At 41.2% G+C, this 23,705-nt stretch overlaps 1 protein-coding gene across 3 annotated transcripts in view; it reads right to left on the bottom strand.

Moving 5' to 3' along the window:
• Positions 1–349: 349 nt before the first annotated feature.
• The window catches only part of LOC134608656 (Y+L amino acid transporter 2-like), a 42,427-nt gene continuing 19,071 nt past the window's right edge, over positions 350–23,705 (bottom strand). For all 3 annotated transcript variants that reach the window (XM_063451668.1, XM_063451669.1, XM_063451667.1), the window contains exons 5-11: positions 20,032–20,176; positions 19,070–19,193; positions 5,447–5,550; positions 3,280–3,376; positions 2,619–2,768; positions 837–1,020; positions 350–495 (exon numbers count right to left, since the gene is read on the bottom strand). In XM_063451668.1, the coding sequence (XP_063307738.1) occupies positions 416–495; positions 837–1,020; positions 2,619–2,768; positions 3,280–3,376; positions 5,447–5,550; positions 19,070–19,193; positions 20,032–20,176 (884 nt within the window). In that variant the 3' untranslated portion in view covers positions 350–415. The remainder of the gene's footprint in view (positions 496–836; positions 1,021–2,618; positions 2,769–3,279; positions 3,377–5,446; positions 5,551–19,069; positions 19,194–20,031; positions 20,177–23,705) is intronic.

Genomic DNA, 23,705 nt, shown 5'->3' with positions numbered 1-23,705 from the left:
CTCTACTTTTTTCCAGAGCTGAGACTCAGTCCTCACAGCTGCCAGCTCTGCCTCCTGTCTCATCTTCCTGCAGCCTGACTCCTCTCTGACTTCTTGTCTAATGAATAGTGGAAGATTGCTCCTCGATGGTCAATGTGTCCACCATGACATGCGTGGCTCGGTTGTGGGGGTGGAAGCACCATCTAACATCTGTCAGAGAACTCCTGGCACCATAAGCACTATAGTGGTTATAGTGTTTGTAATGTTCTTTAAATAGTTTAATAACATTAGTGACACTGCCAAGTGCCAACCTAAAATAATGGGACAATTACCTTTTTTATTTTTCATACTCACACTTAGAAAAAACAGGTATTTTTTATAAAATGTTTATTGTTTCAGTTTTAAATATAAAAAGAAAACATAAAAATAATATCTATCATTTCAGTTTTATCTCCTCTTCTTCAGACTGTACGGCACAACACATGAACATCTTCTGAGTATACAGGGATATAAAACCTGCACACAAAAAAAACGAAAATGTTTAAAGGTAGGAACGACAATTAATTTATTAACAAGAATACACAATCCCTAAATATAATATTTAACTAATTATTACAACAACAAAATATATCAACACATTCTTGGTTACTAGAACAACAACGCCAAGACCGTAACTTGTTTTTGATTAGTCTAAACTGATTTATAGTGGACACTGGTGTCTTCTTGGCGTTCGCAGGGGCACAAAGAGGTTGTATATTGTTGTCCTAGGGTTATAATTAGAAAGTTCTGTCTGATGTTTCACCTCCTTTTGGAAGATATGACTGACACATTTGCAAAAGAACAAATAAAATCCTTACCAAGAAACTTTCTTACAAACCGGGGCTGTTTTTCAGGAGGAAGATGAAGGCAAATATAGTAAATGGGTGCTCCAGATAGGCAGACGGCAATACCAACCAATGAATCAATAGGATCACTGTATAGAGGAACTATGACCAGGCACACGCTGCAGAGGCAGTACACGATAGGAAAAAGCAGGCTTAGCTAGAAGAAATAGTGAATAAGATTTTAATTCAGATTGTTTATTTTAAATTTTGAAGGCAGTTACAATGAGCAGCTAAAGTAAAAAAGAGTTTTACCAAGAATATGATAATTGTTTACTCACTACTGAGATTTGGGAATACATTTGATAATAAAACATTGAAGAAAAGATAGGCGACTAAAATTCATCACTAGTACTGCAGCACAATTAATCCCTACTGCTAAAATCCCTTTGTATTCACCTTTTTATTTATAGGACCCCTAAGTCTGTAGGTCTCTAATATTTTTCATAAAGCACAGGAATGGTTAGTACATTATGGAAGGGAAGTGGAAACAAAGGTTGTATATGAAATATGTGGCAAACATGGTACTTAACAGGTAAATTAATGGAACATAGATGTGATAATGCCACGTGTTAATCAATAATCATCATAAGTCTGCACTTGGACAAATCTAGTTAGAAGCCAACTGTGGCGGCCTGTCATCCTGGTGTGCCCCCTTCCTAGCCATAACATATTACTATGCGTTGCATTAAAGGATCACTTAACCACATAATCTCAATGAAGTGTTCTGGGTGTAGTGGTCATATATTCTATTATAGAAACTGCAATGCTTACATTACAAGATTTAACTGCATTGGCCGAGTAACACAAGAAAGCATTGTATTCAATGCTTTCCTATGTGAAGCATTTGGATGCCCGTACTCGAGAGCAAGATGACTTTGAAGAAGGTGGAGTTTCTTGCAGCACTGAGGGAGTCTCTGCGCCAGAGTTCAAGTAAGTAAAATTATTTTTTGGGGGGGCGGGGTGGCTGTGAAACAAATGCTAGTTACTTTAACAAAAACGTAGAGTTACATCACTGGCTTGTTCCCATTCTGGCCCTACTCTGACTTATACCAATTTCAGGTCTCCAACGTTAAGACGTAAATGATAGGAATGGTCATGTTTGTGATGTAATAATAACAGTTAACACCCTGCAGCTTTATTATGGATACATCCTGTAAGAAAAACAATCCCATAATATCCTCTGCTACTATTTAATGTCTTGCTTATTTTGCATTTGCATCTCTACACAACATTGAATGGGTGGGACATTCCATTTTGGCTTGTTATAACACCATTGACCCAATGTTCTACACATTCATATTTGCACAAACAACATTTCATAACAGTGGCGGTGCATGGCATCATTCCTTTGGGGTGAGGATACTTGTGATAGGGATTACTGACATTTTTCTCTTTAGTTTTGGGGTGCAGTTGATTTTCATTGCTGATGGTTGTATAATGTGTTATTGCTAGTGTAGTATGAGGCTGTGATGTAGAATGTGTTATTGATAGTGTAGTATGAGGTCACAATGTCTCAAGCACCATTATTTCTATCTCCTCCTTCTGTGTTTGGAATTTGTTCTAGAGGAGCCCACAAAGTCAGCAGAATAACTCCATTACAGAGAAGTTGACTTCAGTGGCACCACTATCAACCATGTTGTTGAACATGGAAAAATTTGCAGAGACTCCCAAGTGCATATAGAATACTGCATCATAAAAACACAGATTGCTACACAGTCACATACAGCAATGCACAATATTAGGGAAATAACATACCCTCACAGGTCTAGGGATATCTGGTTTCTTGATCCTCAAATAAATTAGGCTACCAACCGAAAGGCCAATAAACAGCCAGTACGTGAAGCTGAAGTAATCAATAAGTTGGAAGACATCTGTCACACAAAGAAATATGAGGGCCATCACTCCCTAAACAGTACAGAAAGCAGATTTTTTTAGTGATAACATTCTGGGTCTATGAACTGATACGCTAAAGCAGTCATGGCTATCCTTGGCACTGAAATTGTTTTCAAATATATTTATATTTCAAATTATAGCCCAGCTGAGCATCATGGTAAATGTTAAAATATGCCAAGAAAAGTCATAATTGCACTAAGAAGTTCATTATTTACTAGAATTTTTATTTTAACAGAATAAGCGACCAAATTGTCTATTAATCATTTAAAATTGTATATACATTAACATTTTATAGGAAAGTGTTATATTTGCATTAAATGTGCTTCATGCTGCTGACACAACACTGGTTTAAAAACAAGTCCACATCATGTAAATTGGTACAAACATTAAATCTGGTCGGCTTATATTTTTCTAAACCCTTGATGAGTAAATGGAAGATCTTACAGAACAGGTGTAGCTGTTTAAATTATCATTTTGTTTGAATAGTAATTTCAAATGATGGTGAGGTGATGTCATATCTTACATTGAATAGTAGTGCAGGTATAGGTGTATATCGAAATATGTGGATCAGGCACAGAAAGTCTGGTAACTGCCCTTCACGTGATGCTACAAAAAACAACCTGTAATGAAAACATTTCAAGTAAAAGCCATGTGTAACTGTATTTAGGTAACATCACATAGTTTCTTATTGCTCCATTACAACTCATCTTTATATTTCATAAACAGTTAGATATTATCGGAGCGCTCTATAACAAAGGTGTTTTCAGAACCAATATGTCTTTAAATTAATATTACACTCTATGAGCAAAACTAATATATATTCTAGCTACAACACTTTCAATGTGTTCCCTTCACCACATTTCCATATCATTCAACAACAAAAAATTGGAAAAAAGGGAGCGATATTTAGACAATCAGCCCCTACCCACATGCAGCCAAAACACACCAGAAGTGTTAATACTTATACTTCTTGATGGATAGCAGTCATAAGGAAATGGGTTGGCCCATGCAATTATCTTAATATAACTGGACAGAGAGGGGGTAACCCTCAAAAGTTGAAAATGAAGGAGAGAAAAAACTGTCCTGAAGGATGAGAACACAATAGTAAATATTGGTATCACAAAAGACGTTCCTAACATAAAGTGTCACAATCGTCAAAATATAATGTGCTCTAGAAAATAAAACGTTAAAAGGCAATACTTTAATGAGTAACAAAAAATGTTCCTAAAGTAAACTGTCCCCAGTGTTTAAATCCAGTATATCATGGCTAACTGTTAGCTAGCAGCCAGAGTGGTGGATATAACAACTATAGAGGTGTGTACCTAGGGGGTGAGGAGGGGAAAAATAGGAGGGGAAGGGGCAAAGAGACAAGAGGTATAACAAAAAATTGTATTACCACGATTGGTTTAATCCACCAAAACAGTATTACCAAAATAGTTTAATCTGTCACTAAATTGGTAATAGTGAATAACGACAAAAGAGTCTAATCATTCATATGATTCGTCGGTTCCAGTGAAGGTAGTCTAGATGAACCGGGGTGAGGGTGTTCCTCTGAGAATCCCTGTGGTCCAGGCAATGCAGCCAATCTGTTTGCCAGTGTTCAAAACTCAGTAGAAAATCACTTAGTGGATCTATAACACTACAAGTAATTAATGAAGTTATCCTTAAGTGGTAACTGTTATTATGTATCACTTATAGGTACTATGTTACAATGAGGATGATCCGTATGAGTGAATCTAATGGTCTGAGCAGTTTCACAAGTGCAACGATAGGCAGTAAAATTGTTCCTTGGAGTGGTCAGTGTTGGAGATATTAACTGACTCAGACCTGGATATTATGTTGAGCAGGGAAACCGCATCACTGTGTATGCACAGTGGGGGCACCACTAAGCGTTTGTGAGTAGCAGCTGGGACTGCATATACTCACTTTTAATCTTGTAAGAGGCTACTTTTATTTTTTTCTGTTATTATTGTAATGTCCATGACTCTGGTCCTTTGATGTGGATAGGAGTGTTTAATGTCTAGTGTGGAATAATAAATGTGTCTAATTGTTGTTGTGCTTTACTATTATATGATTTCTATATTATTTTTATATATCTGAAATAATCTCAAGACCCTTCTGAGATTCTGGAGCTTGTTTTGCACTCCACCTGCATAATTAAGCCTTGTTTATTTGGCATGTGTTAGCCTTTGAGTTTGACATGCTTGAATTTGTCTTAATAAAACTTGCTGGAAAATGAAGCAAATTCGCAATACAAACAATTGCTCAAATAAAATAGAATTTAGAAAATGTTGTATATACATATGTATGATAACCCATTGCATTTTATTAGGAAAAACAAAGCATGTGCATATGTAACATCGTATTTCCCAGTTAGGAAAGAATTGGAGGCCAGAGATTGGCTGAGATATTCCAGCCACTTCCTGTTTTAGAGAACGGTGGACAAGGCAGAATAGAGGTCTAGAAAAACCTACAAAATATAGACATTGACATGTGAACGTCTTTCTTTAGTTTCTAAATACATAATTTTTTATAAATTATTTATGTATTCCATAGAAATAGTAGGTTATAAAGATGTCAAACAGACAACACAATGTAATCATCACTGAGTGCTTAAACCAGTGTAATAAATTATTTATTACATACCTCACAAAAAACAGGTGCAATCCTTCCAAAGATCGTTATCTTACCTTGATGAAGAAATAACAACTGAATTCAATCCACCACAGCATGATATAGCCACAGATATAGGTATAAACCATTTTATGTATCCAAGAACTCTGTCTGCAAATGTCTATAACACAAAAATAATCTTTGTTTATTTTTATATGTGATAATATTTCACACTGTCTGGATTAGTATATAAAATCTCGAAAAAATTGTGTTCGAGCACAAAAAGCTACCGTATATACTCGAGTATAAGCCGACCCGAATATAAGCCGAGGCCCCTAATTTTATCCCAAAAAACTGGGAAAACTTATTGACTCGAGTATAAGACTAGGGTGGGAAACGCAGCAGCTACTGGTAAATTTCTAAATAAAATTAGATCCTAAAAAAATTGTATTAATTGAATATTTATTTACAGTGTGTGTATATAATGAATGCAGTGTGTGCGTATGAGTGCAGTGTGTGCGTATGAGTGCAGTGTGTGCGTATGAGTGCAGTGTGTGCGTATGAGTGCAGTGTGTGCGTATGAGTGCAGTGTGTGCGTATGAGTGCAGTGTGTGCGTATGAGTGCAGTGTGTGCGTATGAGTGCAGTGTGTGTGTGTGTGTGTATGAGTGCAGTGTGTGTGCGTATATATTAATTGAATATTTATTTCCAGTGTGTGTATATAATGAATGCAGTGTGTGTATGAGTGCAGTGTGTGTGTGTGTGTGTGTGTATGAGTGCAGTGTGAGTGCGTATATATTAATTGAATATTTATTTCCAGTGTGTGTATATAATGAATGCAGTGTGTATGAGTGCAGTGTGTGTGTGTGTATGAGTGCAGTGTGTGTGCGTATATATTAATTGAATATTTATTTCCAGTGTGTGTGTGTATGAGTGCAGTGTGTGTATGAGTGCAGTGTGTGTATGAGTGCAGTGTGTGTATGAGTGCAGTGTGTGTATGAGTGCAGTGTGTGTATGAGTGCAGTGTGTGTATGAGTGCAGTGTGTGTATGAGTGCAGTGTGTGTATGAGTGCAGTGTGTGTATGAGTGCAGTGTGTGTATGAGTGCAGTGTGTGTATGAGTGCAGTGTGTGTATGAGTGCAGTGTGTGTATGAGTGCAGTGTGTGTATGAGTGCAGTGTGTGTATGAGTGCAGTGTGTGTATGAGTGCAGTGTGTATATGAATGCAGTGTGTATATGAATGCAGTGTGAGTGTGTGTGATGCAGTGTGAGTGTGTGTGATGCAGTGTGTGATGCAGTGTGTGTTTGTGTATGTGTTGGTGGGGGTGGGCATTTAATATATTATTAATTTTTTTTTTATATTATTTTTTTTGTGTGTTATTATTTATTATTTAATTATTATTATTTTTTTAATTATATATTTTTTTCGTCCCCCCTCCCTGCTTGATACATAGCAGGGAGGGGGGCTCCTTCCCTGGTGGTCCAGTGTCATTGGTAGTTCAGTGGGGGGGAGAGGGGTGCTGGCAGAGCTGTACTTACCTGTCCTGCAGCTCCTGTCAGCTCTCTCCTCCTCCGCGTCGTCCGTGCAGCTCCCTCTGTCAGCTCACCGTGTAAGTCTCGCGAGAGCCGCAGCTCTCGCGAGATTTACACTGGGAGCTGACCGAGGTGCTGAACGGACGGCGCGGAGGAGGAGAGAGCTGACAGGAGCTGCTGTGAAGGCAAGTACAGCTCTGCCAGCACCCCTCTCCCCCCAGTCTGTATTATGGCAATGCAAATTGCCATAATACAGACTCTGACTCGCGTATAAGCCGAGTTGGGGTTTTTCAGCACAAAAAATGTGCTGAAAAACTCGGCTTATACTCGAGTATATACGGTAAATACTAAATTATGTGAATTAAAGTGGATTCAGCAAAGTAATCAAATGTGATTCTTCACCAATGCTCAGAATATAACATTTGACATTGGGCATATCCACGAGCTGGTTAGATGCATGTGTGGCAAGCTCCATCAAAAAGTAGGCCCAGCTACTTATCTGCCATGCTGGAATTTGTCTTGTTACCTTGACTGTCCCTACGCAAGAGACACAGCTGTCAGAGGAGCAACATGCATCATCTACAAGCCACTAAGCCCACGGATCGCAAGATTGCGGCTAATCAGTCTAATATTTAGACTTATAAATTTGCTTATTTTGGAAGGCTTCCTAAACAACGAACAAGTGACAGTGTCTACATATGCCCCCTAACAAGGGCCAAATTCAGTTTCTGAAACATTCATTTTCCAAACTTCAATACATTCAACTGCCCCGTGGAACTCCATCTGGACACAAGCAACATAAGCAATTACTGCCCTCCAACCTTGGTTTTATATTTCATGATTTGCTGCACCAGTTTGGTCCTCATGACACCTAGAGGGGAGCACAATCCCTGTGAAAAGGACTACTACTTTTTTTCCCCACACATGCACAAAATATATTCCAGAAATGACCTTTGTTTTATGGATGCAACTACTCTTCAATTTCTCACACAAGCCAAGGTAGGATTAATTACTTGGTCTGACCAAGCGCCAACGTTATCATATTTCTCTATAGCATATCCCCGCAGAGGGAAGGGTAACTGCAAGATATAGTCGGATACCCGCCCACTCCTCCCCAAGCTCATTATTACATTTATAGATAGTCTGTCACACCCAAATTTTAGATACGCAGAAACAGCAGGTGTGCACACTGGCTCTTATCAGAACACCCCTTCACTTTCTGAACCCCTAAAACGTAATATTTACCCTTCCTACTCCTGTTTGATATTCCATATTTTTTTTCTCCAAATTTACTTTTTCCCAATTTAGCAATGCTCTGTCTTCTCCTCCTCTTCATTTCCTCCTTCTCCCCCAGTATCAAAATCTCTCCTTACACCCACCTTCCTCATTCTCCCAACAACCTTTACATCTCCCCCTCTCTGCTACCCCCTTACCTCAACTCATGCCCTGCACTCATTTTCTGCTCCCTCTCTCCTAACCTAACTCTCGCCTCCTCTGCACACATTAAGACAACCAGAAACCACACAAACCTCATCACAATACTCTGTCCTTTACCCTCATTTGCCAACATTCAGTGTGCACTCTGGAATCAACAGCCATACACAACCTTCTCATCTCAAACTCACTTACATTACACTAGCACTCACATAGACCGGGCTTTCCCTCTCTAATAGTGCTATTCCTGCCGCTTTATGTTTTGGTGGGCTACAATTCTCCTATACTGACAGACCCAACAACTGTAGGCATCCTTCTCTCCCCTCAATATACCTTTCAACCAATCTACCCTGCCCTATCCTCTACTTCCTTTGAAGTTCACACTGTCTGCCCATTTAAATCCACTCCTTTAATTGTTATTATCGCCCCTACTTAACGCCAGTTGCGGCTAATGTGCTGGTCCATGCCACGGTCCTCTCTTGCCTGGACTACTGCAATCTGCATCTCACTGGTCTTACGTGCTCCCAACTTGCCCCATTGCAGTCTATAATGAATGCATCTGCGAGGCTCATCTTTCTATCCGCACACTGTCCCATGCCTCACCCCTCAGTCAGTCAGTCAGTCAGTCTCTGCATTGGCTTCCCGTAAGATATAGGGCTCAATATAAAATTCTGGTTCTTTATTTCAAATCTCTACATAATGCTACTCCCACCTATCTATCCTCCCCAATACACAAGTATGTTTTGTCTAGGCCCCTGCGCTCTGCCGAAGACCTTCATATATCCTCTGTTCATACATCCACCTTTGATGCTTGTATCCAAGACTTCTCTAGGGCTGCACCGTTCCTGTGGAACTCCCTTCCCTTTTCCGTTAGACTCTCACCACAGTAGTGGTCCATTCCTTAAAAAAAAATTAAAAACTAACTTTCACAAAATCATATCAATTAAACTGTTAATGGCTCCAAAAAACCCCACACTAAGTCTTCATTGAATAATATTCTACCAATCTATGTCTCTAATACTTCCCTTACCTTTTGTGTCACTTTATCCCCACTCCCTCTAGCATGTAAGCCACAGATTTCAAACTCGCAGCCTGCGGGCCGCATGTGGCCCACAACTAATATGTTTGCGGCCTGCGGGCCATGAGGGAGCGCTGAGTTTGAGCTGCACAGTGCCCGCAGTGATGCCGGGAGCCGTAATATGACGTCACTCCAGCTCCCGGCATCACTCTGCGGTGCGCGAAGGAGCTGAGCAGGGAGAGCTCAAAACCAATGCACCCTTGCTGCCTGTCCGGCCCCTGACTGCCTGAATGTACACCTGCCCAGCAGCCCCACTAGACACCAGGTAAGAAATTCACCCAGCTCTCCCAAAGGAAAGGAGGCTGGGTGGATTTAAATTAAAATAATTTGTTTTTAGAATGGTTGGGTGGAAATGTGTGTATGGGTGTTCCGTGTGTTTGTATTGCTGTCTGTGTGAGTGTGTATGTGTATGTATATGACTGTCTGTGTTCATGGCTTTGTGTGTCTGTGTATATGGCTGTCTGTGTGGGTTCATGGCTGTCTGTATGTATATATGTCACATCCTGCTCTGTTCTGTGGAGATGTCTGGCCTTGGCTTCTAGTATCCAGTACTCGTTACAATTCTTGTTTAGTTTTTCTTGGTTTTCTATTCTATGTCTGGTTTTCTTTATGCTGGGATTTCTGGGTTCATTCCTATAGTCCGTCCCTGGATTTCAGTCTCCAGGTTTCCTTTAAATGTTTGTTTTATGTTGCCACACCCGTTTGTTTTCCATCATTCACTCTGTTTCAGTGTTTCTGCAGGCAGCTCCTCAAGGCTTCTGCCCTTTCTTGCAGGTAAGTGCTAAATATGTATTTTGGTTGTTTTAGCATACATTAGGCAGTGTAGGACCTGCCAGATATGGGGTACATTGGCGTTGTTGGCATGCTTATGCAATGTATGATCATATAGTGTGACTAAATCCCCATGATTTTTATATGTAGTACTTTTTTTTTCTCCTTGTTTTGCCTATGTTATCCTGTCTTGTTTTAGTTTGTATACCCAGTCCATGTACAGTCCTGTCCAGTCATGCCCATGTTATGTTCATGTTTCTTCATGTCTTGTGTATATGTTCTGGGTTTAGCTTACTATCCTTCTCTGGTTCTGGGTTCTATTAGTTCTGTCTTGTTTTCATGTTTGGTGCCTCTCTAATCTTGCCTGGTTTCTAGTACTGGATACAGTCTTGCTGCAGAGCCTCCCTATTAAGCTCCTGGGAGGTCTGCTTAATTTCCAAGCTCCTAGTTCCTGGTATCCGCTCAAGTCGATTCAGGGTCTTGGTATGTGGCTGCACAAATGCTTGTGCTCAACACCAGGGGGCGTGCGGTTACCCTGCACCAGACCCTGCTAATACACCTCCACGCTGTGACTCCTACTTTGAACATCAGGCATACTGGGTCCCGGGCACTGGACCGCCACCCTGACAATATATGACTGGCTATGTGTGTGTATGGCTGTCTGTGTGTGTGAGTGTGTGTGTGTCTGTCAGTAAGTGTGTGTGTGTGTCAGTGGGTGTCTGTGAGGGAGCCTGTGTGTCTGAGTGATTGCGTGTGTCTGTCAGTGAATGTGTGTGTATGTCTGTCAGTGAGTGTGAGTGAGAACAGGGGCGTAGTAGACTGGGGAATGGGATTTAGTAGACAAGGGGGGGACTGGGGTTTAGTAGAGGGGGTTGCCGTTTTTTTAAATACTGTACTTTTCAAAATAAACCTAAGTTTCTATGAAAATTTACATTTGTTTTTTGCAGCCCACATTAACTTAAACCTTGTTTATTTGGCCCTTGCTAGCCTTTGATTTTGACATGCTTGATGGAGGCTCATTGAGCAGGGCCCTCAACCCCTTTGTTTCTGTGTGTCAAACTTGTCTTGTTACAATTACATGTTAGTCCACACATTGTAAAGCGCTATATAATAATAATAATAATAATAATAATAATAACAACAACTGGAAACTAACTAACACAATTTTGGAGGACACTCAGATTAGAGACACCTTGAAATCTACCATTACAGAACTTCCAGCTCAACTACACACCAAACATTTCTCTACGATGGATGGCATACAAAGCAGTGCTGCTATGTGCACTTATAAAACAGTGTTTGCAAGAAAAAACACTCCAATCTCATTTAAACCTTCAGGACACAACTACAAGATTTAGAATAATAGAAAAAAATCTTACGCTCACTCTCAGATGATTCAAGACATCAGTGTAACTTGCTTACAAATGCAAAACCTTCAACTGTTACACAGAACTCTCCTTCTCCAGAAGCTAAAACTAAAATATATGCATAGCAACAAGGCTGATGAATTCCTTGACAGCTCCAATGTAACTAATCTACAGTCAATTTCCAATTAATTTGCGGTCTACCACCATCAACTGTACAACTCAACTTAAGATGCTTCTATGGATCTATCTGCACACCCATGACTAACAATTTTTTTTTTTTTTTACAAGATGTACCTATCCCTGACTCCTGAACAATCCTCCTCCTTAAGCAGCTCTATTTCTATAGAGGACATTTTAAAAGCCATCCTCACCACAAGGCTACCAGCCCAGACTTTCTCGAATAAATACCACTGCAACTTTGCAGATGTTTTAGCTCCTTAGCCACCCTCTTCAACCATTTTTGCATAACTGGGTGCATCCCTAAAGATATGCATACAGCTACCGTTGGCACCCATCCCAAACATCCTAATATCTGAGCTAATTTTTTGCCCCATTTCCCTACTAAACTATGCAAAAATTCTGGTCAATTGGTTGTCATCTACTTCCCATATTGACCTCTAGCACAAGCTGACTTTGTACCTCATACAAACAATACCCACAGAGCAATAATTTAAGCAGCACAAGATTCCCAGCTCATTATTCATCTTAGATGGTAAAAAGGCATTTGATAGGATCAATTTATTCAACCTGGCCTACACACATAACAAACATGGCTTTCCGCCTGCCTTCATCACTGCAGTTCTGGACTTTCCATTCTTAACTCTTATAGGCAGATTTCATGCTACTACAATAATGTTTCTAAAATGCTGGCGTTATCCATAGGCCATCCTAAATGCATAAGGGACCCTTCAGTCCTCCTACTCCTTTGAACGGAGAACAACCTCATTATCTTACCCTCTGATAAAACTGACATCTCACCAGTCTCTCCTTAAAGAAAACTATTCCAAACTTCTGGCAAAACTCCAATCCTTATATGACCAATAGGCAAAGGTAGAGCTTTCCTGGGTGGGCCAAGTTAATTCAGCTAAAATTAGTATCTTTCCGCTGATAATTTATGTATTAAAAATCCTGCCAATCTACATTCTTCAATCTACACTTTCAGCATCAGAATGGCTCAAAGCTTCTATTAACACGAGAGGAGTCTTTCACTGCATGTCACATTGGGAAACTTGTAGAAGGTTATTGTTTCGCAAGTACCTTGTTCCATCCAGACTGACTCACATTTTTCTGGGTTATTATTACGGAGCACTTGTACCCAGAGCGGTACCTTTGTTGTTATTCTCTCCCAGATCCCACAAAGGAAGTAGCGTGTTATAGCTCTCGCATTCCCAAATATCAGTCAAGACTTGATAATGGGTAAAACAGTTTTTTTTGGCTAAACACTAGATATGTGCAATTCGTTTCGTTCCGAATTTAAATTTGGATGAAATTCGTCAATTCGGACATTTGGATACTTCTGGACTGCCCGTATGGGTGGGACCAGTCTGATATGTTTCAGAGAAGTTCTCTCTGTAATGGCACAAGATGAGCAAAAAAACAGCTTGAGAACTGAGCGGTGACCGACCGAAGGGCAGGCTATTTCAGTTGCTGCCCGTTCTCAGTATTCTCTTGCGACCCATTTTTTACTCGCCAAATTTCTAAAGTACTGAAGTGCCGAATTTCGGAAATGCCAAACCGCACCGAATTACCTAAGTGTTGAATTGAAATGCCGATTTGCGGGAGTGCCGAACCAAACGTAGTGCCGAATTGCCAAAGTCCCGAATTTCGGAAGTGCCGAACCGAACATTTTGCCCATGCACATCCCTACTAAACACACAGGTTTATAGAGAGCATGGGGTCTCCATTGAATGCAAAGTAAGCACGTCCGGGTATCTCCCGAATACAGAGGGCACAACACAGAAAACCCCCTAAAACATGTACAAAATAGTATTGTACCCCCACATGTCATACATCTCCATTCTGTGAAAATAGCGATTGGATCCATGGAGTATTGTCCAAAAAACACTGGGTCAAAGTTTTAACCAGCCGCTATAACAGTTCTGCCCGAAAATAGTTCCAGGTGGTCGGGACCATTTCTCTGTGAAATAACAGGAGCTCCAGCTCCTCGAGGCAGGGGAGCTCCCTGATTGATATAGGGAGCAATTGTCTGTCCTGAGAAGTAGTAACTTCCCTCCAATAAGCCACTTCCTAGGTCGTTAGGAAGTGATGCAAAAGCAGGGGGCGGCTCTCTTTGAACATCTCCTGGATAGGGAAAATGGGGTATTGGGTGATATCAGTACACAGGGGAGAACGGCAAGCAGAGGGAAATTTTGTAGATCATAGTCTTTTGGGTGAGTTTTTTACAGGATTGATGATCAATGCTTGTGAAGGCAGTCTCACCGAGGCACCTTGCTACCTATATTCAGGAGATGTACCTTCTACATCACTTTTGGATGTCAGTCTTGGACTTGATGTTTTGGCTCACATTGCACATTCTCGTACAGGATATGCTTCCTGACTACATACAAGGTCAAGCAAAACAACTACTTCTGCATATCCTAACTGCTGCAAAAAACATTATAGCCAGACATTGGAAGTCCATGACCGTCCCATCCTGTCAAATGCTAATTCACTAACATTCTTCTACTTGCAACTTTGAGATGTGGTGTCCACTGCGACATCTGTTAACATGGGTCCCCCTTCCAAGTTCATTAATTTCTATTAGTTTCCTAAAACATCCTATTCCACTCTTATTGCTTGCTCTCTGCACTACCCCAATGCACTTGCAAACAATTACATGTAAATTTACTATGGTGCACTACTCTGTATTGAGTGTCTTAATACATCATGATATGCTTTGTTTTTTTGCAATTTTAGAAGTTTTAAGAATCTAAATATGATGTTGCATTAATAAAGTGCTAGCATCAGATCATAACCTTTGACATCACAGTGGCAAGGCATCATCCGATCAAAGTAGATGTACCATACATTTCTCCATGCTTCTGGTCAAAACTGAACCTCCTACCACACCCAGGCTGTGTGGAGAATTCCAATGGATAGTTTGCTGAATTTACATCATGGCAATTGCAAAGCTGAGCATGAAATAAAAAGATGATATGAAAGGGAGTGAAGTGTCAGGACATAGGTAAAGAGAGATGCCCAGTTCCCAACCATCCCAGCTACACCCCGCGCCAGCACCACCCTCCACTTCTCACTAAGCTTCTCTCCAGGATATGTAATCAATCCATGGTGCCCAGCACTCGGAATGCATTGTGCCATTTCACAAAAGGGAGGGAAATAAGGCCTCTGCTGCCTTAATCTCCTCCACCGAGCTGGACAACTGCTCTTTCATATGGGTCTCAGAATTTGCTGCATTTTGGATATGCTGCAAAATTGATGGAATAATACATTATCAAATTCAATTCAAGATGGGGTTCCACTAACCATGTGCCAAAACTAGATATGTCACACTTTAACTAGTGCCTTCCTTATTCTACTGCTTCTCCCTGAAGGTTTTGCCCAGGAGTCCCTATTAATATTTTGGATAGACATGTGTCCCTCTCTCCTCCGCCAACAGCTGCTGGTATAGGCTTGAGACAGCTCCCTCCAACTCTATGCCCCCAATGCACAGACCCTCAAACCAGGTAAGTTCCCTATGAGCTAACCGTCTATCTGGGATGGATCGGTAGAAGGGTTGAATTTGTGCGTAGTGGAAGTTCCTTCCCCCAGAAGCTTAGCAAATGACTTAAGTCCATCCTGACTCAACACCTGCCTCACTGAGATGACATCATCCTTTCTCATGAAGGCCAGATTTCTTGCTAGCAGACCACCAGCACAGTTCCAGTTATGTTTGAGCAGTAGTAGTGGACTTGGAACAGGAGGAGCATGAGGTGCTCTGCGCAGTGTTTGAGCCACCAGAGATCCCAGCGGGATGTACCCGAGACCCCCCAGGCAGCGTTCCATACCAAAGAGTGAAGTATATTGCCAAAAGCCATCTTGCTCCGCACTAGCTTCCGACTTGGCATGAGGCTAAACATGCCACTCCAGAATCCTCTGGAGGACTGACGCCTGATAGTATCTATGGAAGTCCAGTAGCACCCAACCATCTCTGGCTTGTTGGAGACTGATGACATGTTTTATTTGGGACTCCTCTCTCTTCCATACATTGCCTATCACCGATGACCTTAGGTTGACAACAAATGCTCAGGGAAAAAAATCCACCGTGATATGTTACTGTACTGTGCTGTACACAGTTTCCTCTGTTTCTTTGTGACACGTGCCTAAGCCTAATAAAAAAAAAGATACATTGGAAAAAAAACAAAAAAAAAAAACGAACAAGTACTTCACATATAAGTGTTTAAATATCAAAAATGATTACTACATTTTATACATACACGCACACAAATAAAAAAAACAGGCATCTATGGTAGAGAAAGAGAAGATGGAGGTGAATTTGTACAATGTTTAACAGATGCAAATGGAAGCGAGTGCATGACAGCTGATAGGAAATGTTAAAATGTGGTCAAGGCTTGGACTCCACAAGACCTCTGAACATTTCCTGTGGTATCTGGTACCAAGACATTAGCAGTACATCCATTAAGCCCTGCAAGTGGGGCCTTCATGGATATGAATTGTTGAAGGTGGGGCTTTCATGGATATGATTTGTTGTTCCAGCACATCCCACAGATGCTCAATCAGATTAAGCAACTCTTGACTAATTTTTGCAGTGTTGAAGGCTGCATTGTTCTGCTGAATGAGACCACTGCCATCAGGGAACACCACTGCCATGAAGTGGTATATGTAGTCTGCAACAATCTCTAGGTATGTGGTATGTGTAAAAATAACATCCACATCAATGCCAGTACCCAAGGCTTCCCAGCAGAGCATTGCCCAGAACATAACACTGCCTCCGCCGGGCTGTCTTCTTCCCATCCTGCTGCCAGGTAAACACGTACCCAGCCACCCACCTTATCTGAAGGAAAAAAAATGTCCTGTTGCCACTGCCCTGGATCTGCCACTGCAACACATGAAATTCAAGTACTGACTGTTTACTTTCTGCCTAATATATCCCACCCCATGAAAGGTGCCATTTAAATAATATAATCAATGTTATTCACTTCACCTATCAGTGGTTTTAATGTTGTGGCTGATCAGTGTATATCTGATTAAATTAGAATTTAAATTAAAATATGTTTATGAAAAACTCAAAACTGACAGTGCTGCAAAAATCAGCACTGAACAAAATAGTACAAAGCAACATAACTATAGCACAAACACCTGAATAAAAGCCTTGTACACTACTCTAAAGGTATGGAGACATTAAAAAGCACACAGCACTTTTGTTTTGTAAGAAAGGTCCTTCAATTCAACTGCTTCTTTTGACTGCCTGTCATATGCACAATCGTCTCTTCCTTGACTGTTATGCAACCTCGTTCAGCACCATATACCCCACTATGCTAGTAGGTGGTAACCCGCCCACCCAGGCTCCCCCTAAATATATGACATGCTCCTCCAGCTGTTTGAGATTCTCACCCAATTACCTCTTCATTCCCCTACCATCTTACCAATAGCTGCTTCTCTGTTAACTCTTTTAGCCATCACCTCCAAACTTCCCCTGCTACCTCTTGTCTCAAATCCCCATGGTATCCTTTAGATTGTAAGCTCACGGGCCATCTAGCCAAGCACTTTGTATAAAAGAGCTCCAATGGCTAGATATCAGCTTACGGGCAGGGCTCTCTCTACCTCTTGTATTTGTCTGTGTATATTGCACGTTTCTTCACTAATTGTACAGCACTGTGGAATCTGTTGGAGCTTTATAAATAGCAGTAATAAATATAAATAAATAAATTAAGAGCATTTTTAAATATGATTGTATTTCGAACACTCCTGTGCATAAAACATTTAAGTAATATTTGTATTTTTACATTTGTTTGCAAAGCACCTATAACTTTAGGAGCATTTATTTTTAAATATGATGATACTTGTAAACAAACTGCCAACAGAGATCTTTCTGACTCTACTTTCAGACAGAATTCAATATTACAGCCAGATTTTGCTGGTTGTAAAAATAATTCGCTACCAATATGATTGAGGTTCAATTGCAATTATGATTATGTGCAACATTTGTTTGCATTGCGTGAACAACACAATTTAAATGTAATTGTAATCAACCAAAGCCAGATTACCTACTAGGCGACCAAGGCGGTCGGTGGGCACCTTTCTGGTCTTTGAGCTCTTACTCTGAGCGAGCCCTCTGAGGTGGCAGGGAGATCAAAAGATCTCCCTGCATGTCGCTGTGCTCCCTCACTTTGTGGACAAAGTATTGTGGACTGTAACAATATCTGTCAGGGTGGTAGTCCGGAGCCTTGAACCCAGACACAGTGTCCAGGAGGCGGTGCGTGGACTGGGACCCAATATGCCTGATGTTAAGTGGGAGTCTTCAGCGTGGAGGTGGATTAGCAGTGCAGGGTAACCGCACGCCCCCTGGTGTTGAGCACCAGCGTTTGTGCAGCCACATACCAAGACCCTGAATCAGCTTATGCGGATAACAGGAACTTGGAAAATAAGCAGACCTCCCAGGAGCTTAATAGGGAGGCTCTGCAGCAGGATTGTATCCAGTACTAGAAACAAGGCAGACTAGAGATAGGCACCAAACATGAAAACAAGACAGAACTAATAGAACCCAGAACCAGAGAAGGATAGTAAGCTAAACCCAGAACATATACACAAGACATGAGGAAACATGAACATAACATGGGCATGACTGGACAGGACTGTACATTGGCTGGGTATACAAACTAAAACAAGATAACATAGGCAAAACAAGAGGAGAATTAACTAAGTACGACATATGGAAATCATGGGGATCTAGTCACACTATATGATCATACATTGCATAAGCCTGCCAACAACGCCAATGTACCCCATATCTGGCAGGTCCTACACTGCCTAATGTATGCTAAAACAACCAAAAGACATATTTAGCACTTACCTGCAAGAAAGGGCAGAAGCCTTGAGGAGCTGCCTGCAGAAACACTGAAACAGAGTGAATGATGGAAAACAAACGGGTGTGGCAACATAAAACAAACATTTAAAGGAAACCTGGAGACTGAAATCCAGGGACGGACTATAGGAATGAACCCAGAAATCCCAGCATAAAGAAAACCAGACATAGAATAGAAAACCAAAAACCAAGAAAAACCAAACAAGAGTACTGGATACCAGAAGCCAAGTCCAGACATCAGAACAGAGCATAGCAGATCATGACAATATCAGGTACAGAACACTTTAATTAACCCCTTAAGGACCAAACTTCTGGAATAAAAGGGAATCATGACATGTCACGTGTCCTTAAGCTCTGTAATCAACCAAGAACTGATTATTCCTGGTATATTTTTCTGTGCTTTTTTGAGCAGTGTGCCACATTTATAATTGCAACTAAATGAGGGTGTACATAATCCAGAATCCAAAATAAACTTACCACAGCTACTGCACTGCTATCCATGATCATATCCATGTCTAATTCTGTGTAATATGCAATGTTTGTCATGACATAGATTACTGTTACCAAAGGCATAGAAATGACCATTGACAGAGGCAAATTCCTGTAAGAAAAACAAACCCCAGATATCAATATCAAATATATACAAACTATTAAAGGAAAATAGAGTAGAAAAAGTGTGTGTGTGTATGCGTATGTATGTAAAAAAAAAAAAAAAAAAAAAAAGAGAGAACTCTGATCAACCTTTAGAAATGCCACATCATTGAAACACATCAATTTGCCACTCTGTGGGCTGCACTTTGAGCCCACAATCATTATTTTACTGTAACTTATTTTGCTAAACAGCCGAAATATCAAAACTTGTTTCAGTGTCCAAATATTTCCGGACCTAATTGTATGTATACATTTTTATGGATGGAAAGGTGTAAAATTGGTAAGGGTGGTGTTAGCCTTATAACAGCTTACCATTAAACAGCAAGTCTAGCAATCACTATAAAAAAAAATTGTGAAGTATCCAGGAGCTGACAGAGTATAAAGTGAAATATTTTTGTTTTTTAAATTATGAACAAAATAATAATTGTCAATATAATGCAGTAAAATTTAATGAATTGGAAGTATAAAATACTAAAACCTATCAAATAAATGAACTGGAATGAATTCTGGTGAATTGTAGGGGAAACCTGATACAATGGATACCCAGTGTTATTAATTCTTTTGTGATTCTTACATTTGCTCTTTATATTCAGGACTGGTGACTTCTGACCCAATTTGAGCTTTATTTAGCACATTATTACTTCACTCCCTCCATCCTTTTTGGAAGCACACGCAATCTAATACTAACTGAACTGCCCTCCCCTGTACTTCTTATATACTCAGTTTGTCTTATCATTGTACAGCTTGGTTAGATGAACAAAACATTTATTTGTTGTGAGTTACTATACCTTTTAGGATTTTTCATTTCTTCTGTTACATAATTTAAGGCATCCCAGCCAGAGAAAGAATACAATGCCGAATAGAATGCCATAGTCAAAGAACCTGCATTCAGCTTGGAGCCTTCAAAAGACTTTTCCAAATAATGTGTATTGCCTGAAAGAAAATCTTTTATTTATAACAATATTCTTCTCAAACAAACAACACCTTTGAATATGATGTCTAAAGAGCAGATGGCATAACAAGAAAGCTCTCACTAGCCAATTTTTGTCTGACTTCAAAAGAACAAAGATTTACAGCCAATGGAATGGATCAAGTGTGACAGGTATCTTCCATTCTCCTAAATTATATTATTAAGTAAATCAAGTAAGTCAGAATAATTTCCGTGGTTTCCAGTTTCCAAGGTGTCTCTCTGAATGGGAAATAAACATGGCAGCTAAACAAAAGATCTTAAAGCGGCATAGTCATGTTTTTTTTTCTGTTCTTGTGCCCCTTGTAAAAAAAAAAACCTTTTGTCACTTACTTAATTCCAGCTCTGATGTCCCTCAGGGTCAGGCTCTGCCTCCAACTCCTCTGCCATGCTCGCATTAGGACTTCCCCGTTTGTTAAGCATTGTATAATGCTTTCCTATGGAGTTTTGAGTGGCACTGGATGTTCTCGTGCATAGTGTGAGGATGTCCAGAGTCAGTTAGTCGACCTACCTGGAAGTCCCTCTAGTGGCTGTCTGCAGGACAACCACTTGAGATGGAGTTAACCCGGGCAGGTCATTATTGCAGTTGATAAAGAAGTGCAATAATTACCTTTGCAGGGTTAAGGGACCTGGAACTCTGCATCCAGACCACTTCAATGCGCTGAGGTGGTCTGAGTGCCTATAGTGTTCCTTTAATAGTTATACTCCTCTTTTCTTACATGTCTATATATTTTTTTTTTTTTTTTTTTTTTAAATTCTTTATTTTTCTTGTGCATTAGAAAACATAACAGATGGTCCTGTAGTGCCACGACAGCTAGTACAGGCATTTCAATAGCAATCATTGTCATAGCAGAATAATACAGCACATTTTTTTATAGTTATGAGATTTAACAGACTAGGACTACATGAATAGGACTATATTAGCGTAGTTAGTCAACGTATGCATGCTTGTATATTAGTAACGGGTTCAATAGTATTTATAAAAGTTAAACGTGCACAGTTTGAAAAACAAAAATAGAACAGGCAAATTAGTATTTCACTTGTAGTTTAGAAATAGTGTGTTATAGTTGTATAGGTTGTATAGTTAGGGTAAGAGGGTAAACATGAGGCACCTGTGTCTAGGTGCAAGTTAAATTCTGACTAATGCCGCTAGATTATAACGTTAAAGGGGCCTTTTTTTTTTTTTTTTCCCCCCCCAGAGGGTTGTAGAGGGACTGCTTGGGGGTCCTGCTCCCCTATAAGTAGGCATAAAGGTATTTCCGGCTGTAAGGTGATGTCACCGCTAGGTGCAAAGTGAAACATATTTATACGGTGTTATAAAAGAAAGGGTATGTATTTAAGCTGGTGTATACATGGAAAGCCTGTCAGCGTGAGGGGAAGGCTATGTGTGTCTCACCCATCTGTGGTTATCAGCATCCGGCTGATCTTTGCAGGTCGTTGTGGGTCCCTTGAAGCCGTGGGTTAGCGGCGGGAATATGAGTAGTGAACTAAATATTTAAATAAAAACATCTAAGCACTTCATGAAAACATGTAGACATTAAACATATATGTCGAACTTTTGTCGGGCAGTCGGTATGCGGCTACCCTCCGATTGTCCTGACCGCGTTTTGGGAGCAAGTGGTGTGCGGTCTGTCCTCCGCTGCGGGCAGTCTGAAATGTCATCTCCGCCCTGTGCCTTCAGGTTGTGACCGAGGCATATGTAGACCCCTGGATCCCCCGGGGTATAAAGGTGGTGACAGTCGCTGGGTCCCAGTTGTGTGGAGTGTTCTCCAGGTGGTGCTTGGCCTTGGAGAGTGCGTCGGGAGGGAGTCCCAGCTTCCCCAGGATCGCGGCTGCCTCTTCTAGCGTGTGGATCGTGTACGAAGCCCTCTCATGGGTGATCATCAGCTTTTGGGCCGGTCTCCACTGGTATGTGATGTTGTGTGTCCGAAGCTGCAGTGTGAGAGGCTGTAATGATTTTCGCCACTTCAGTGTGTCCCCTGACAAGTCTGTAAAGAAGGTGAGGGAGGAGTTCTCAAACTCGAAGGGTGAGTGTCCCCGTAAGGCGTTCAACACTGTAGTTTTGTCTTGTCTTGTCTGGAAGCATATAATTAAGTCCCTAGGCGCCTCGGCAGGGGCTCTGATGGGTTTGGTGACTCTGAAAGAGTTATCGATTATCATTGATTTTGCTTGTTTCGGTGGCAAGATTGTGCCCAGTAGGCGCCTCACGAAGTGCGGTAATTCCGCGTCAGGCACTGTCTCTGCTACCCCTCTAACCTTTAGGTTTGTGGCCCGTCTGGCGTCCTCCATAGATGTGACCTTTTGTTCCAGGTCGGCATGGTGTTTCTGCAACGAGTGCAATTCCGTTTGCAAGTGAGTTACTTGTTGCCTTGTGTTGTGGGAGTCTGTTTCTAGGGCTCCCATGCGGCCTGTCAGGCCCTGGAGGTCGGTGCGGAGTGCAGTAACGTCCGCGTGTATATCCCGTCGGAGGCCCGCCAGCAGCTCTTGCATGTCGGCTTTAGTTACCGGCGATGAGGTCTGCTCGGTCTGGGATACTGTCGGGGTCACTCTTGGTCTGTGTGGTTCCTGCAAGAGGAGGTCACCATCTCCCAGGGTGTGATCATCCGAGAAATCGGAGCTGGTATCGGGGTAGGACGCCATCTTGTCTAGCGAGGCGCCATGCGCTTGCCGCCACATGTCTCCGATGGTCAGTCCCAGGGTAGGTTTGTCAGCCCTTTGTTTCTTGGTCTTGCGTCCCATTTCGGACCGGGTTGGTCGGGGGTCCCGCAGGGTTGATTTTAGCAGGTTTTGGGTGGGTTTTGCACGTTTTTTGGGTTCGATTACCCGGAGCTCAAGGGAGATGCGACCGCTCAGGTTAGGTGCTAGGCTCCGCCACATGTCTATATATTTATTATCTTTTCTTTCATCTCTCAAATCTCCTCGGACTATGATGTCTGCAGTTTGCCCTGAGGGATTCTTTTGACTAATAAACTGTGGATAATTAGCTTAGCAACTGAAATGGAACCTTGCTTAAGCTCCATCCATTTTGAAAGATTGTCAAAGATCATGTTACCGATAAGAAAAAGCAGACCTTACCCTTAACCTGAGCTAACCCTAACGCAAGTTAACCCTAACGATAGATAATTTCAGCAACCCTAATCCCATCTACTTGTGATTCTGTAGCGCTGCATATATTTCCGTGCAGGCAACATGTGCTGGTCAGGAGAGTCCAGGGGCCTACTTTTAATTAGCAAAGAGGGTGCTGCTCGCTTGCGGAGCATGTCCTTAAAAGGGCAGAGGGCAAGTTGCATCACTATTGGTCCACATCACTCTGTCCCCATTCCTGCATTTTTTGGGGTCGCAGGTGTGACATGGACCAATCAGTTAACACATAATACTATTTGATGTGTTTTGACCCCATTTACTGTGCCCTATCATGGTTTCTGTTCCCATTATCCATTTAGTGTGTTCTTTATTCTTGTCTCTTATTTCTAGTATTGACCCATGGCATGATTC

Source organism: Pelobates fuscus, chromosome 4, assembly GCF_036172605.1.
Source record: "Pelobates fuscus isolate aPelFus1 chromosome 4, aPelFus1.pri, whole genome shotgun sequence".
Classification (NCBI taxonomy): Eukaryota; Metazoa; Chordata; class Amphibia; order Anura; family Pelobatidae; genus Pelobates; species Pelobates fuscus.
The sequence above is the reverse complement of the archived record's forward strand: the minus strand, read 5'-3'. Positions and strand labels throughout refer to the sequence as shown.